We start from the raw sequence: 17,750 nt of genomic DNA on the forward strand, positions 1-17,750 counted from the left end.
TGAGGGAGAGTGAGAGAGAGGGGGGGAGAGAGAGAGAGAGAGAGGGGGGGAGAGAGAGAGAGTGAGAGAAAGAGAAAGAGAGAGAGAGAGAGAGAGAGAGAGAGAGAGAGAGAGAGAGAGAAAGACAGAGAATGCTCAGTAACATTGTCAATAATGTTTAATAATAATGATCATAACACACACACACAAGAAGAAATTGTAAACCAGAATAAATTCAGAGAGGAGCTGCAGTTCCACAGTGTGTCCACAGGATGGCAATGTTGTGTGTGTTATATGCACGTGTTGCATCTGTGCTGAGCCTGTGTTTGTTGTGTGCTTGTTTGTTTGTGTGTGTGTGTGTGTGTGTGTGTGTATGTGTGTGTGTGTGTTGTATAGGAGTTTTATAAGAGCTGCATTAGTCTTGTGTGGTCACTAAAGCAGAGGCTGGAACAATGCAGCTGCTTTCACCACATTTACTCAAACACTGCTGCCCTCAGGCCACTCTTTATTTATAAACACCAAAGACAGAGAGAGAGAGAGAGAGAGAGAGAGAGAGAGAGAGAGAGAGAGAGAGAGAGAGAGTGTGTGTGTGTGTGTGTGTGAGATAGAAGGCGGGAGAGAGCAAGTCTGCGTAACTCCCAGGTCAGATATATATATGTGTGTGTGTGTGTGTGTGTGTGTGTGTGTGTGTGTGTGTGTGTGTGTGTGAGAGAGAGTGATTTAGCCTCCAACGACCCACTCTATTTATCTGACCTGGATTCTGGAGTGGTCCTAAAACTAAAAAAAAGTTGCATTTCAGAAAGTTACCTGGGCCATGCTTCTTCTGTCAGAACTAAACCCTGTATTTCCATTTCTGAAATCATTAGTAAACACAGCTCTCCTTTACATTTATGATGAACACATGAATAGAAATGGTTTAAAGAACTGAAGAATTAACCTGCGCACAAACGAATCTCTTTTTACCCCTTTTCTCTGGTCATTTTGAGACGGTCCCTAACCAAGGGGCTGCTGTGGAACACCACGTAAGAAGCTCTTTACTCCTCCACTGTACTGAAATAAATAGCCGGGGGGGGGGGGGGGGGTTCCTACCCTCCTCCAAACGATACATAGTGCAGTTTCTGCAGTGCAGAGTGTAGAGTAGCAACAACACAACAGCACCACTCTATTCTCCCAGTGACTAAACACTGAAGCATCACATTGATTTGGAAGCTGTTATTGCAAGATAAAAAAATATTACATAGTGTTCCTCTAAAGTGAGGTTCGGTGAATGTCGTAGTTATATTTTGTCATCTTTAAACTGGCCACAAAACTGTAATTCATCTAATAACAAAGATCAGAACTACAAAACCTCACCTGAACTTTACTGTCTGAGGGTCTGTGGCCGTTTAACAAACCCTCACCTACAGTTCACCAATCATTCAGCTTTCGTTTCTTGTCTTTATGCGTTAGCGTTTATTGATCCTCGCCACTGAGTGGTGCTCTTGAGCAGCTTTGTAGAGTTAATAGTGGAGACGTATTATAAAACCGTTTTCATTTAAATGTATCACAGCTGACCCAAGCACTTTATTCAGACCTGGGTTCAACCAGCTCAGATCAACAGCAGCTTTAAAACAACAGCCCCATCCGTGGTAAAAAATGAAGTGTTAAAGGAACACTAGGTAGAATATTTTAACTGGTAATTAAAGCTTCGAAATCAATACGAAGCTCCCCTGGGCTGAAACAGGGAGAATAAAGACTCTCTCATTGCTACTCTGGACTCAGCACTGCAGAAACGACACTATGTAACATTTGGAGGAGGGTAGGAAACCACCACATTCCATCCCCAATGCCCCTGATTTCAGGACAGTGCTGTAAAAGTGAATACATCTTTCTAATATAGAGACGCCATGGATCCACCTACCAAACCTTACCTATTGTTGCTTTAATGTAGAATGTATCATGTCACGTTTTAAAGTTCAGCTAGTTGATGTTGGGGTGTTGTTAATTGTTAATCATTCTAATCACTAGATGGCATTGTACATTGTTCTCTGCTATGACATGCCATTGATTTATACCCTCCGTGATAGATACATAGTGCAGTTTCTGCAGTGCTGAGCCCAAGGTAGCAACCACAGAGGCTCGATTGCTCCCAGTTACAGCTCAGTGGAGCACCACAAGATAAAAATACTACCTAGTGTTGCTTTAAAGTATCTGCCAGGTGTTCCTGTAAAACTCAGCTTTGTATGTCATTAATACAGAGATATTCTGTACAAATGGTGGTGCCGTTCACACACATTTACAAAGCTCCTCCACAAGGAGGTGCTATTCAGCGCTGAGCATCAAAGCAACCGTGTCCTTATTTCATCAAATCACAGTTTCTAAGCCCTCGTGTGAAATTACAGTGATGTGCTCTGTGAGGTGTGTCCTGCCTCGCGGCGCTCGTGTGACTCAAAAACACTGGACACTGCTGAGCTCTTACATTGACCCCAAAGTCCGGAGAAGAGGCGCTCCAAATCGCTCCAATACTCGCAGCAGCCAGCATCGCCTCCACAGCATGGACTCCATTAGGAAGATAACCTGAGAGAGAGAGAGAGAGAGAGACACAGACAGAGAGAAAGAGAGAGGGAGAGAGAGAGAGAGAGACAGAGAGAGAGAGAGGGAGAGAGAGAGAGAGAGAGAGAACACAATATAAATGAAGGCAGAAAGAAAATAAAGTGATAAATTTAAAGTACAAAAGAGACAGAAGAAAGGAAAACAAAGAGAGAGTAAAAAAAAAAAAAAAACACGACCACAGAACAAAAGGCAGTAGAATAAGAAGTGATTACAAAAGCAAAAGACAGAGAAAGATTGAGACAAAAGAATAGAGGGAAAGACAGAAAGAAAAGAAAGGAGAAAGAGGAGAAAGAAAATAAGGGAGAGCAAGAGAAAAGTGGATGAAAAGACAAGAACATGAATGAATGAACAGAAAAAAAGGAGAGAGAGACAGAGAGAGAGAGAGACAGAGAGTGAGAGAGAGAGAGAGAGAGACAGACAGACAGAGAGAGAGAGAGAGAGAGACAGACAGACAGAGAGAGAGAGAGAGAGAGACAGACAGAGAGAGAAGTGTGTGTTAAAGGGCAATGAACCAGTCTTCAGACAGTAAAGGTCTCGGAGTGATTTAACACTGAAAGCTCTTAGTTGAATTAATTTCGATTTGTAACGTCTCTGACGTCAGCGAGAGGAAGGCTAAGGAAGAGGGAGAGAAAGGAGAGAGAGAAAGGAGGCAAGATAAATATTGGAGGTAAATGAGAGAGCGGTGGGAGGAGGACGGAGATCCTCGTGTGTGATCTGTGTGTTCTGAGCGCAGAAGGAGCCTGGAGCACGTCTGTGAGGTGTGTGTTTTATGGTTTCAATGCGCTTTTAGTGTCTTTTACAGTTTAATGACGTGCGTTTCAGTAGCACTGCACCATCACTCACAGCAGTAAACCCCGCTCTTCACGGCTGCTACGCTACAGTTTTCTGGTTATTTTAGTTTTCCCTCAAACCTCTTGTGGTTTTATGCCGTGATTCTCCTTCCGTGACCATCTCCCAGCCTCGGTTTAATCTGCAATAAATAACCAGGCTGTTTCCTTCTCTTACTGCACCTTTGAAGTACTTTATATGCAAATGAGCTGCTCTGACTGGCTATACATTCATATCATTTAAACACAGCAGCTGTCATTACACTCTATGGGCCCTCACCGTCACACCCTCAACCATCAGTGCGACCCGAGCCCACTGCCCACTGCACACCGGGAACAGTCCACGGCACCGGAGTCTGGGAGTCGCTCTGAACATCACAGTGTGGCCCTAATCACCGTGCCTCAGATCCTTACACTGCTTCCATCATCATCATCACCTTCAACAACTGACCATCCACTCACTGCCTGAATTACCCCCCACTCCTCAACAGGGGGCGCTGTGTCAGATCCGTGTGGTGGTTCTAGTCTTGCTGCTGAATTCAGTTTCCACATCACTGCAGTCACCAGAAACCTTTAATCTGTGTTTATCAGCCGTGTGAAAGAGCTACAGAGCGCTGTGAAGACTTTCGCCTTTTTCCCCCGGCCCCGTCTCAATCGGCTCAACGTTCTGCACTACGTAGGGCTCAAGCATCTACACAGAACACCTTCCTGCCCCCACAGAGCCCAGTGTAGGCTTCCTGTGACAATTCTTTACTACAATTAAAAAGGTGTACATTAGCAGTCATTTTTGACGTCTGAAGTTTTATTTTATTTAGATTCACTTCTATAATTTGATGTGCCCTGCACGGCTCAGTCCTACTCCACATTCCCAGGGGGAAAGCCCTATGTCCTTTATGGGGCAGGGCACATGAAATGTTGCATGAAACGTAACTCGTGACGCTGATGTGGCAGACGATGGTGATCCAGCAGAGCTACTGTTACGACCCAGTCTAGGGTTGAGCCGTAACAGAATGAGGAATGGGTTGAAATTAATATATATGAAGGGAATAACTGTAGCAGATGTAAATGGTGAAACAAAAAGGACACAAACGGAAACACAGAATGAATAATGAATAGAATATATATTGTAAATGTGATATGTACAATGAAACCAAACACCAGTGAACTTCAGGCTGGCCTTTAGCCGACAAAAACAACAAACAAACACCCCTCCTAACTGACCCACAAACAGCTCTAACTTACCTAAGTGTAAACAAAAGGAAACAAAAGACAACACCTTACCTTCCTCCCTGTCTATACACAAAAACACACACAAAACCCACTCCCAAAACAACCTCTTCTTGATTTTACACAATTACAAACATCCGCTCTTTACATTACGTAAAAAAACTGAATTAAAAATGACAAGGAATTGACAAATAAAAACGTATATAAAAAAGTATTAAATGACCTTCTTTGGAGCTTTGGAGAGATGAGATATGAGTATTACACATTACACAACACTTATTTAAATTATAATTATACAGTACACAATAGACGTAGGCACCAGAGACTTTAAAAGCTATTGATCTGAGCAGTGAGTGTTTATTTGTGAATAAACTTTAGAATAAACCCAGTCACATTCCTCCAGTGTGATCCTCTGTGTGTGACTGTGTTTAACTTTGTCCAAGGCTCTCCTCGTGGAGTGTGTATTATTTGAGGTGATCATCCAGTGCCTAGTTTTAGTGGTGAATCAATAATGATTTTAAATAAAGTGTGTGGTGGATTTAACAAATTCATGTGAATCAAGGAGAATCTGAACAAAACACTGTTCTTCAAACTCACTCTCACCCACTGCTTTATAGAGAAAAATATATATGTGTTTTATATTATTATTAGTTTATGTTTACTGTGATATACAGCGTGGGTCATTTATATGATACACCTTAATAAAATGGGAATGGTTGGTGAATATTAACTTCCTGTTTGTGGCACACTGGTATATGGGAGGGGGGGACTTTTCTAGACGGTGGTGACCATTGAAGCCTGTGCTAGCATTTCTCCTGCGGTGTTGCTATCAGTGTGTGAAGAGTGGGAGAAGAGGGTTGCATTGACAATCCAACACAATGGGCAGCACTTTTAACACATTTTATAAGCGGTCAGAAACTTGTAAATAACTCATGAAAGAATAAAGTTACGTTAAAACCAACCACCATTGTTTTTCTTGTGAAATTCCCAATAAGTTTGATGTGTCACATGACCCTCTTCCCATTGAAAAAACAAAAGTCGGATCCAAAATGGCCGACTTCAAAATGGCCGCCATGGTTACCACCCATCTTGAAAAGTCCCCCTCCCTCCCTCACATATACTAATGTGCCACAAACAGGAAATTAATATCACCAACCAGTCCCATTTTATTAAGGTGTATCCATATAAATGGCCTACCCTGTATATAACTTTATACCAGCCCCACACTCACTGAGGGCATTAGTTTAAACATTATCTTAGGGGTCTAAGACTTCTGCACGGTACTGTGTGTATGTATAAATATATATTAATATTAATAATAGTAATAATAATAATAAGAAGAAGAAGAAGATGTAACTAAGAGAGGGAGAGAGATGCACTAAAGACACTGCTCTATATTTTATTAAACGTCAGTAAAGCTACAGCATCATTCTATCTGCTCCACACACACACACACAGACACACACACACACACATAGACACACATACACAGACACACACACAGACACACACAGACAGACACACACAGACACGCACAGACACATAGACACGCACAGACACATAGACACACAGACAGACAGACACGCACATACACAGACACACACAGACAGACAGACACACACACACACAGACACACACATAGACACACACAGACACAGACACACACACAGACACAGACACAGTTGCATTTATATTCTCCTCCTCCTTCTTCCTGTATCCGTTCTCTAACTAAATGCTAAGACTGGGTCAGGGGGCGTGGCCTCTCTCAGAAACTGAAAAGGAAGTGGAGGCAGTAAACCTGACACAGTATGAAATTTATATTTTATATAAACACCTTTTCACACTAATTACAGTTTCAGTGTGGACATGAAAAGGTGGTCAGTGAAGTTTGGACAATGTGTGTGTGTGTGTGTGTTTATAAAATAACAATTACAATAAATACAACAATATAAATACAGTCAAAGGTTGTTTCTAAAAAGTAGTCGCTGTGTTGTGACCGAGTGAAGAACAGTGTGTTTCCAGACGGTCTCCTGATCGTACAATTCGTTAAATCAACAGCACACTTCATTTAACACAAGTGTTTATTAACCTCTAACAACAGGACCCCGGACCATCACCTCAAACAACACGGTCACCAGGGGATGTGTGGAAAGAGTTAAACCAACATTCTCTCTCACACACACAGGAATAATGGGATGGGGTTTTATTGTTAATATTAGTTTAGTTTTGTTTGTTTCTCCGTTCTCTCTGAGGCTGTCCACTGGTGTGATGTGGCTGATGTGCTTGAATTTCAGGATTGTGGAGATAAGCACTGACATCACATTTCTGTTACATTTATAACCTGTTTAACCAGCCGGGGAGTCCAAACCAGAACGTGTGTGTGTGTATACGTGTGTGGGGTGGGCAGTAGTAGAATCAGTGACATCACATTTTCTAACATTTATAACCTGTTAAACCAGCCGGAGAGTCCAAAACTTTGTGTGTGTGTGTGTGTGAGAGAGAGAGAGATACGTGGTTGTATGAGTCACTGCACTGAGGTCCACCCATTTCATTACTGCAGAGAAAGTAATACAGCTAATGGAACACACACACACACACACACACACACACACACACACACACACACACACACACACACACACACACACACACACACACACACACACACACACACAGAGAGAGAGATAGAGAGAGGTCCAGTCAGACTGGAGCTGCGGTGTTTGCCAGTGAGGGTGTGTGAGCCAAATGCTGCAATATAAAGAAACCATTTATTCTCCCTCCCTCTCAAGTGTCTCCAACACAGTAACTTTACAGGAGCGAGCAGCACCCTCCTTTACCTCCAGCACATACACGGACCAGCCACAACATTAAAACCACTGAGAAGTGTGGTGAATAAAGGGGTTACTTTGGTGACACCTGTTGAGGGGCGAGGGTGTGTTCGGCAGCGAGGGGAAACATTTCTGAAGTCGATGTTGGAAGCAGGAGAAAGGATCTGAGCAGCTTTAAGAGCCACACCGTGACGGTCGTAACGTTGTGGTCAGTGTGCAGTGGTCGGTACCAAAAGTGATGGTGGAGGGAGTGAAGGCGAGGGTCTGTCTGCTCCAAACCCACAGAAGGGCTACTGCAGCACACTGCTGACCTCCACACACCCTCCACACACACACACACACACACACACATCCTCCACACACACAGGTGTAGGATACTGTTAAAGTTGAGACACTCACCCACGACTCTGTCGCCCGTTTTGATGCCCATCTTCCTCATCGCCGCCGCAAACAGAGCAACATCCCGCCTCAGCTCCGCAAACGTCACCTTAGCGATCTCCTCCTTCCCCTCCGCTACACACATACACATACATACATATATATATATATATATATATATATATATATAAACACAGTGTAAAATGTAAATGTAAAAATTTGTCATTGCACAAAATACAACAAAATGTGTCTTCTGCATTAAACCTGTATGTGGCAATAAAGAGCGCACGCGCACACTAGGACCCCCAATTATTAGGCTACGGCTGACAGTATAATGACACAAAATTACAGTGATGAAACAGACTATAACTGGCTTTTTTTAACATTCATGTTAACTGCTTATAACATTCATTTATTCATTCATTCATTGTCTGTAACTCTTATCCAGTTCAGGGTTGCGGTGGGTCCAGAGCCTACCTGGAATCATTGGGCACAAGGCGGGAATACACCCTGGAGGGGGTGCCAGTCCTTCACAGGGAGAATACACACTCACATTCACTCACACCTATGGACACTTTTGAGTCTCCAATCCACCTACCAATGTGTGTTTTCGGACTGTGGGAGGAAACCGGAGCACCCGAAGGAAACCCACACAGACACAGAGAGAACACACCACACTCCTCACAGACAGTCACCCGGAGGAAACCCACGCAGACACAGGGAGAACACACCACACTCCTCACAGACAGTCACCCGGAGGAAACCCACACAGACACAGGGAGAACACACCACACTCCTCACAGACAGTCACCCGGAGGAAACCCACACAGACACAGGGAGAACACACCACACTCCTCACAGACAGTCACCCGGAGGAAAACCCGGAACAAAAAGATGCTGAATACGAATCTGTATTCGGCTTCAAAACAGAGGAGACAGGGATTGTGGAACTCTTCTGAAGGAGAATGAGGCTCTAAATGTAACTAAAGTCCAGCAGCTCCTCTGATATCACTGCAGACTGGTGCAGAGCTGCTACAGAGCGGCGCTAGTCGCCTGGGAGTGAAGCGCTGCTCTGTTTTATTTGTGTTCTGATGAAGTATCAGGGTCTTGAAGGTCGTCCTGTTTCTTACGGGGAGATTTTAACCCCTATGCCCTTTTTAACCCCTTGAAAACGGGGTAGGGGGTATTAATTAGTATTAATTGGTTTAAATGGCATCAACAATATGGGGGTTAATCCCATCACTCAGCGTGTTTTAAAGTACAGTTCTGTTCCTGTGTGAATACTAATGAACACCTCAGGAGCTTCACTGACGATAAAGTATCATTAATATATCGCCCACGTCTCGGCCCTTCATTACGTTTGAGATGACGCAGGTCTGATCAATGAAACATAGACAATCACATCAACAGGACACAGGACATCCATTAGGACACACACACACACACACACACTCCTGCCCATACCAGAACACCGCAGCCACAAATCAAATTACTGCCCACAATTCATTTAGCTCTACATTAGCCAGAGTGCTTCGGTGGCAGCTCCAATCTTTAGAGATACAAATCAAAGATACACACACACACACACACACAGAGTTTCAGAATACAGACTCATGTGTGTGTGTGTGTGTGAGTGTGTGTATTCATGCCAAACATTTTTTTTTTAAATGAAGCTTGCACTTGAAATCTCCTTAGGCCACACTTCAGGAGGTTGTTGCTCTTTTGCTGCAGTAAGTGTCTCTACGGCTTTACACTGGATATCAGAACATTGCTGTGAGGATCTGATGGCAGCCACATGAAAAAAATAGCGAGGACCACGCCAGATCCACTTGTTCCCTGCTCAGTGCCGTGAGGGAGGGGGAGTTATACCCTTCCAGTGGTGAGGCTCATGTGCAGCTGCTCCAGAGCCTCCCACCCTCTAAGTAAAGAGTGTACACAATGCTGCAGGGTAACAGCTGAATGCCCTCATGAGGAGTGTGTGTGAAAGCCTGTGGCCTTGCTGTGTGTGCACCGTATCGTACGCTGTTTACTGACCAGCGGCGTACAGAGCCACTTTGTCCTGGTCTCTGTGTTTGAGCAGATTCTCTGCGTAGTTCAGTCTGCTGCCTTTAAACCACTCGGGAACATCCGAAACCTTCTTGGACACGTCCACCACCTGCGAGAGAAAAAAAACAACCTTCAAAATGGGGTCTGGAATGAGGCATAAAAAATAATGGGTCAAAAAATGGGTCGTTTATATTCATTTAATTAATTGATTAATGAGTTCATGGAGGGTTTGTTAATGAGGAAACTCTTAACTCTTCAGCGCTCTGCATCTGCCACAACAGGCTTCATTCACTCGTTACGCACCGAGAACTGGAGGGAGGCCTGTGACTACAGCCATATTTTATTATCAATATATTCCCCCAGATGCGCTGCAGGTACAGGCTCTGTCTCACAGCTCCAGGGGATTGGTGACTCAAATTTATTCGTAGGTGTGAGTGTGTGAGTGTGTGACGCCCTGTGAAAGACTGGCGCCCCCAGCATGTGTTCCTGCCTTGCACACGGTGATTCTGGGGAGGCTCCAGACCCTCAACTACAGTTACAGAATATGCCAATAATATTATATAAAATGTTTCAGTAACAACGATATACATCATATACAGCATCACTGACCGACGGTCATTAGAGGGCGCTGTCATCAGTTCGATATTTAAAATTTCGTTTAAAAATACTAATATTGACAAAACCAAGAGGGTGACGTCATGTTCCTTGTTTGTTCTCAGAGCTTTAATCAGTGGATTTTATACTTTTTTTTTATTTTCTATCGATCAAAATTAAGAAATATGTGATATAAATTATGACCATATCGTCCAGCCCTTATCTGCGATAAACACGATTAATTCATTAAACACATATTAAGCCCTGTTTTGCCACTGATATAAAGATAATAGCATTTTCACGCAAATGCACCCCTTTTTACAGAGCAATGAACTCAGAGCAAAAGCTTTAATTATTAACAATATTCAAGCATCGGAACTGGAAAATAATGTGTAAACAGACTGAAGAATTTGAAGAATAATTTTGAAGAATTTAATTGCCGTGTGCACGGTAACCAGGCAGTTACAGAGTACAGTGAAAATCGTACATCCCTGAAATCACGCAAGAACAACGTAACAACGTAAAAAAACACTCGTAATTACACTCGTAATTGATCTACAAAAGATTTAAAGCGTATTTAAATAAGGAAAGTACAGAAGTCAAACACACAGTAAATGTCTCCGGAAAACAGAGCGAGTGGATGAAACAATGGTGATGTTTATTCTCATGTAAACAAACAAACAATAAACACAATGTACAACACTGAGGTCAGCAAAGAAATTAAGGGAATGTCCATATATTGTTCAATAATTCAATAACGTAAAGATCCTGAGGGGCCTCAGTGCGACTTTCCTGCACTCAGCCTGGTTTCCACTTGCTGTGTGTGCTATTGTGCGTTTTATGGTACGCGGACCGCTGCGTGTGAGACGGCGAGGTCAGCCGAGAGCCTCTCAAACCGTGACGTTTCTGACCTCAAATCCCCCCCCCCCCGAGGGTCCGGCCGCTCCGCCTTCACTCACGTGGGACGTCAAACGTCAGCTGAAATCCAGACTGATGCTAAAGTTTAGTTTAAAAACAGGGTAAAAATCACCGGCTCTGCTGGATCTAAGGCTTGATGGAGTGGATGGGCTTTAGAGCCAGGACACTACACAATGATCAGAGCAGGGGCTTTGTGTGCTGTTTGCCAGGGAAAAAGATTAATGAGCGGTCAGGGTGCATTAAAGGTTGAATAAGGAAAAGTGGGTGTCTTAAGAACACAGACGGAGAAGCGCTGCCCAATCAGACGCTGACAGAGAGGAATAAGGTTCAGTGAATAAGGCCTGAGTGAAAACAGACGCTCAGCATCGCGATATGATCTTATTACTATCATACGGCTTGGATATGATGTATGATTTTCAGCACCAGAGCCACAGCACAGAGGCCCGGGGCTGTTACATCCTTGTTGTATCCGACAGGAGACTCATCCCCAGTTCTAATTTTAAACTCAGAACGTTCGCCGATATCTTCTTCCAGACTTCAGCAGATTTATTTAAACCAGGGCAGGATGGTTTATTTCTAAAGGACATTTCATACACAAAGGCAATTCAGTGTGTGTGTGTGTGTGTGTGTAAAAACTCCAGCAGCACTGCTGTGTCTGATCCACTCTACACCAGCACAACACACACTAACACACCACCACCACGTCAGTGTCACTGCAGCGATGAGAATGATCCACCACCACATCACACCTGCTCTGTGGGGGTCCTGGGTGCTGAGGAACAGGGGGAGAGGGGGGTAACAAAGTATGCAGAGCCACAGATGGACTACCCATGCTCCTGTGTGGTCAGTGGAGCTGAGAGAATGAACAGTGAGTGTAGATACAAGGAGGTGGTCGTAATATTCTGATAAGACTGTGTGTAGATGACTGTGAGAAATAGATAACGCATGATTACGAATGCAGTGTTAAGTCTGTTATCTGTGTGTTCTCCTTCTGTATGTAATCATTGATTATTGGTGTATTTACCGCTGCATGGCGTCTGAATATCGACCCCGAGCTGCACTTGACCTCCTTCACACCAGATAAACGAGCAGCAGTGTGTGTGAGTTACGGACGGATATGGATTTCCTTTTTCCTCAATTACTCAGTGAACTCTGACCACAACATGGACATGAGTCAGCGCTGATCAACAGGAAACATCAGGAAACAAATCCCAGATTATATCATCAATGATGACTAATCTACCACAGACACTCGGGCCATAACTGCACCGGTCCTGACTGTGGGAGTCTCATTAGTGAATGAGACGCTCCAAATAAAAACCTCAGGGATGAGGTAAGCCAGGGTCAGACTACACGATACTTTCACGACGTTCACTGTACCAGATTAGTGCCGTTAGACTGGCGTGGTGTAGTGTGATCCTGGCTTTAGAGGGGGATTTTTGATCCAGGACTAATCAGCTGTCATCAGCACCCATGTGTCTGCCATCAAATCCTCACAACAATCTTCCACTACATTTAATGTAACACCTCACCAGACAATAAGTAGCCATTATGGCAGCAACACCATCAGGAGAGTCTAGTTCTGCTGAACCATACTCCAGTGTTGGGGAGCAGTCATTCGAGTGGGTCCTTGAGAGACATATACAGTGCTTTTCTACTGGACTCTACTCTCTGATTGGTTCCTGGTTGGTTTTCCACTCCCACAGCTCCCCCCCTCCGAAATGTATCGGTGTCGTCTCTAACCCCCGTCTCTAAGGGGAACAGTGGGCTTTGGAAACCACAATAACGGCGGTGGTAATGTTAAGCGGTGTGTACTCATGGTGTATCGGCGTGTTGTTGTTGTTTGGGAGTGAACACAGCTCCATCATCAGTTCAGACAGGTCAGTAGAGTTTGTTCCTTCCTTGTTGCAGCGTCCAGCTCTCGCTGGATTCTTTCGTCGGCCACCGATCCAAGGAGCGTTTGAACCTCTTCAAAAGACCATGGCGTCATTTTACGAGCTGCCGTCGTGAGTCGGATAAAAACAAACGTGATCTCTGCTGCAGCTGGAGATTTTACAGATGGAGAGTTGGTGCTGGTCGTCTGCGTTGCGTGGCGTAGAGTGACGACTCTCTCTGGACAATCAGCGCTCTGCAAGGTTTACACGCCACGGTTTAGTCCCTACTCGACTCGCTCTGAACCACGAGAGAAAAGCCACTAAACAAGAACCCGCTTCCAGAACCAGGACCTGATTCACCTGGTGGAGAACTAGAAAATCTAAGTCGAGTTCTGTAGGTACCATTCAGTAAAAAGCGTCAACAACTCGTGGGTAAAGTCCTGTGTGTGTGACATCTGTTATGTTTCATGTAACATTTAATGTGACCCTGCCTAATAAAGGACACAGAGCTTTTACTCAGGGCATCAATATTTAGAAAATAAAGGTAAATTCACATGGAGATAATTGGAAGGGTTAAATTACACAACACGGCGTTGCCTGATCTTTTTCCTCATCTCTTGACAGAAATGCATATAACTAATATCATATTTAACATATCTGACTATAACAAAATAAACATTACCGCTGCAATGTCTGTGTCAGTTATAATATAAATATATACAACAGATCCTAGTGAATATTCATTAGGCATTAACACAGAAGGTGGCGCTGTTCTGCTGAGTATCAGCACAGCTGTGATTGGGTCATAGGAATATAAACCCAGCCCTGACAACTTCAGTGAGACACAGCTTATTAGTCGATAACAAAGTGTCACAGATTATAAAGTGTTTGTTTATTTAATCATCGCTAATTTTCTGTTCCAGGGCATCACAGTGGAGCAGCAGGTAGTGTCTCAGTCACAGCTCCAGTGTCCTGAGGGTTGTGGGTTCGAGTCCCACTCCGGCTGACTGTCTGTGAGGAGTGTGGTGTGCTCTCCCTGTGTCTGCGTGGGTTTCCTCCGGGTGACTGTCTGTGAGGAGTGTGGTGTGTTCTCCCTGTGTCTGCGTGGGTTTCCTCCGGGTGACTGTCTGTGAGGAGTGTGGTGTGTTCTCCCTGTGTCTGCGTGGGTTTCCTCCAGGTGACTGTCTGTGAGGAGTGTGGTGTGTTCTCCCTGTGTCTGTGTGGGTTTCCTCCGGGTGACTGTCTGTGAGGAGTGTGGTGTGTTCTCCCTGTGTCTGCGTGGGTTTCCTCCGGGTGACTGTCTGTGAGGAGTGTGGTGTGTTCTCTCTGTGTCTGCGTGGGTTTCCTCCGGGTGACTGTCTGTGAGGAGTGTGATGTGTTCTCCCTGTGTCTGCGTGGGTTTCCTCCGGGTGACTGTCTGTGAGGAGTGTGGTGTGTTCTCCCTGTGTCTGCGTGGGTTTCCTCCGGGTGACTGTCTGTGAGGAGTGTGGTGTGTTCTCCCTGTGTCTGTGTGGGTTTCCTCCGGGTGACTGTCTGTGAGGAGTGTGGTGTGTTCTCCCTGTGTCTGTGTGGGTTTCCTCCGGGTGACTGTCTGTGAGGAGTGTGGTGTGTTCTCCCTGTGTCTGCGTGGGTTTCCTCCGGGTGACTGTCTGTGAGGAGTGTGGTGTGTTCTCCCTGTGTCTGCGTGGGTTTCCTCCGGGTGACTGTCTGTGAGGAGTGTGGTGTGTTCTCCCTGTGTCTGTGTGGGTTTCCTCCGGGTGACTGTCTGTGAGGAGTGTGGTGTGTTCTCCCTGTGTCTGCGTGGGTTTCCTCTGGGTGACTGTCTGTGAGGAGTGTGGTGTGTTCTCCCTGTGTCTGCGTGGGTTTCCTCCGGGTGACTGTCTGTGAGGAGTGTGGTGTGTTCTCCCTGTGTCTGCGTGGGTTTCCTCCGGGTGACTGTCTGTGAGGAGTGTGGTGTGTTCTGCTGGCGTGACTTTATCCGGACACAGGGAAAAAACACTTTCTGTTCACACATGAAATCCAAACTTGATCCGATCACCAAAAACGGATCTTAATGCCAAGTGTGAACAAGGCCTATATCAACACTCATGGAATGTCTCTTGTCCAATCAGAGCACTGGGACTGTACCAAAATGCCATATAAATGTATCACATTACCTCTTCGTACGTCTTGGAGCAGGTGATCCCACAGTATTTCCAAACCTCCGCCCAAAACTCGGCATAATTCTCCACAGACCACTGGTACAGCTCATTATAGTTTACTAAAAAGCAACAAATACAGAGATTCATTAGCAGTTAATGTTTGATTGATTCGCTGTGGGGGCTTCTATTGGTCCCCACAGTGGAAACAATGTTAAGGTGAAGACAAGGGTAGATCCACAAAATGAAGTCTACGTAATGTCCCCACAATTCACAGATACACGTGTGTGTGTGTATGAGAGAGAGAGAGACTGAACACATCAGTACTGTGTTCTCACTGAACCATGCAATATGGTGTTTTCCTTTCCACCTTAAATGATGCAGCCGAGATCAGACACAAATTGGCTTATTTTGGCTTATCCTCAATTTTCTGTTCCACCTTAAACACTTACAGCTCATTTACATCCTGACATCTTCAAGCGTGCTTCTTATTGTCTATTTAACTTTAACTGCTGCACCATTTAAGGTGGAACAATGATCATAAACATAAGGCCAAAACTGCACAGGTGTGAAATATAAACAGAGGCCAGACCCATCATCATCATCAATAACTGTTCACTTTAAGGTGGAAAAGGAGCATCGCAGTAAGAAGCAGATCTCTAATATAATGCATTATTTAAGAAGAAATTTAAACCTCGAATGAGAGGTAAACTTCTGCAATGTATGAGCCACGATCAGACATTTTAAGGTGGACCGGAGAAATCGAGTAAAGATGACAGCTTCAGCCTCCACCAGATAATTTAAGGTGTCACAATTTTTAGTGTGAAATGCGAAAATACCCTGACAGCATCACACTGCTCTAGACGCTGTTAGAAATGTAGAATTTAAGGTGGGGCGGGAAAATAAAAGGGGTCAAGTTTAACTTGTTACATACTACATGTGTTAAGGAGGAATGGACAGTTGGAATGAGAAGCCCATTCGTTTAGAACAAGAGTGAATGGCACAAGACGTGATGTAATATTTAAGGTGGAAGAGGAAGTTATCTTGTAAGAGTCTGAGACAGAAAGTGATGTTTAAGGTGGAACTACACAACACTGTGCTGCCATTTAGATCCCGGACTGTGTTTGTTTGACAGACTCTAGAAAATGCTCTAAGTGTATTAGCTCTTAGCTTATCCTCTCCTGTGTGTGTGTGTTTTATCCCCTAAGCTTGTGGTGTGTGTTACCTGTTCTGATCCCTTATTGCAGTGTGTGTGTGTGTGTGAGTGTGTTACCTGTGTTGAGCCCGTGCTGCCGGTTGCAGTGTAATCTGAACTTGTCCATGTGTGTGTTGTGTTTGCTGTTGGGGGTCCACAGTGGCTGGGAGTCTTCCAGGATCCGCTCGGATCTCTCCGCTTTCTCCACTTTCTCACACATCATGTCTCTCTCACACACACCCTGTAACACACACAGTAACACACCGAGCTCTGCGACCCTCTGCGTCCGCTGTCACCCGCTCGCTCACTCACTCACTTACGAACTCACCGGGCACGCGCACATAAGCCAAGAAGGCACTGCGAGACCACGCCCACACACGGTAGGAAAACTACGAGGCCACACCCACAGTTTACGCCCACAGACCGAGCGGTTGTCTTCATCCGCGCTGAATGTAGTCCCTTCTCGAGCAGCACAAAGAAACGAGAATGAATGAATGAATGACTTAATACGTGTGTAGGGGGTGTAAAAGAAATTAAATAATCGATACCTTAAAGTGTACAGGATTTAAATTTTAGTACGGAGAATATTTATTTATATTACTAAGTAAATAACGACTATGAGGAAGACAAACAGAAATGCAGAGACAGAGGGGTGGTTCAGGGGCGTGACCAATCAAACCACAGCATCAAATATTGCAAAAGTAACATCAAATAGTGCCAAAAATGTATATATAAAATGGATATACACATAAATACAGTTTACGTAATATATTTTTATGGGCTGACATAAATATGACAATACATTAATGTGCATATAATAATAATAATAATAATAAATAAATTAAAAAATAATAATAATAACAATGCTTTTCATCTATCTATATTTAAATATAAAATCTATCTTATAAATCTATATAATAAAGGCCCCCTTACAGAATCAATGGAAAAGTGAGTCAATTACGTAAGATATTCATCGGTTTTACCCAATCAGAGGCGGAGGGAGGGGCGTAGCGCGTATTAGCATATCGAAGCCTGATTGGCTGCAGCAGCTCGGCTCACATCAGCCGAGTTGCACGCTGTTATGCAAACGAGCGTGTACAGACAGAAAGGATCTGCCTATCAGAACCCACGATTCAGAGCCGTAGGTACGGCTA

General features: G+C 44.3%; 1 protein-coding gene across 1 annotated transcript in view; it reads right to left on the reverse strand.

Moving 5' to 3' along the window:
- Nucleotides 1-16,896, reverse strand: part of LOC136678423 (acetoacetyl-CoA synthetase-like) — a 63,359-nt gene extending 46,463 nt beyond the window's left edge. Inside the window, exons 1-5 of the mRNA XM_066656478.1 lie at nt 16,675-16,896; nt 15,420-15,523; nt 9,866-9,986; nt 7,853-7,966; nt 2,332-2,535 (exon numbers count right to left, since the gene is read on the reverse strand). Coding sequence (XP_066512575.1) covers nt 2,332-2,535; nt 7,853-7,966; nt 9,866-9,986; nt 15,420-15,523; nt 16,675-16,819 — 688 coding nt within the window. The 5' untranslated portion in view covers nt 16,820-16,896. The remainder of the gene's footprint in view (nt 1-2,331; nt 2,536-7,852; nt 7,967-9,865; nt 9,987-15,419; nt 15,524-16,674) is intronic.
- Nucleotides 16,897-17,750: the final 854 nt, after the last annotated feature.

Source organism: Hoplias malabaricus, chromosome Y, assembly GCF_029633855.1.
Source record: "Hoplias malabaricus isolate fHopMal1 chromosome Y, fHopMal1.hap1, whole genome shotgun sequence".
Taxonomy (NCBI): Eukaryota; Metazoa; Chordata; class Actinopteri; order Characiformes; family Erythrinidae; genus Hoplias; species Hoplias malabaricus.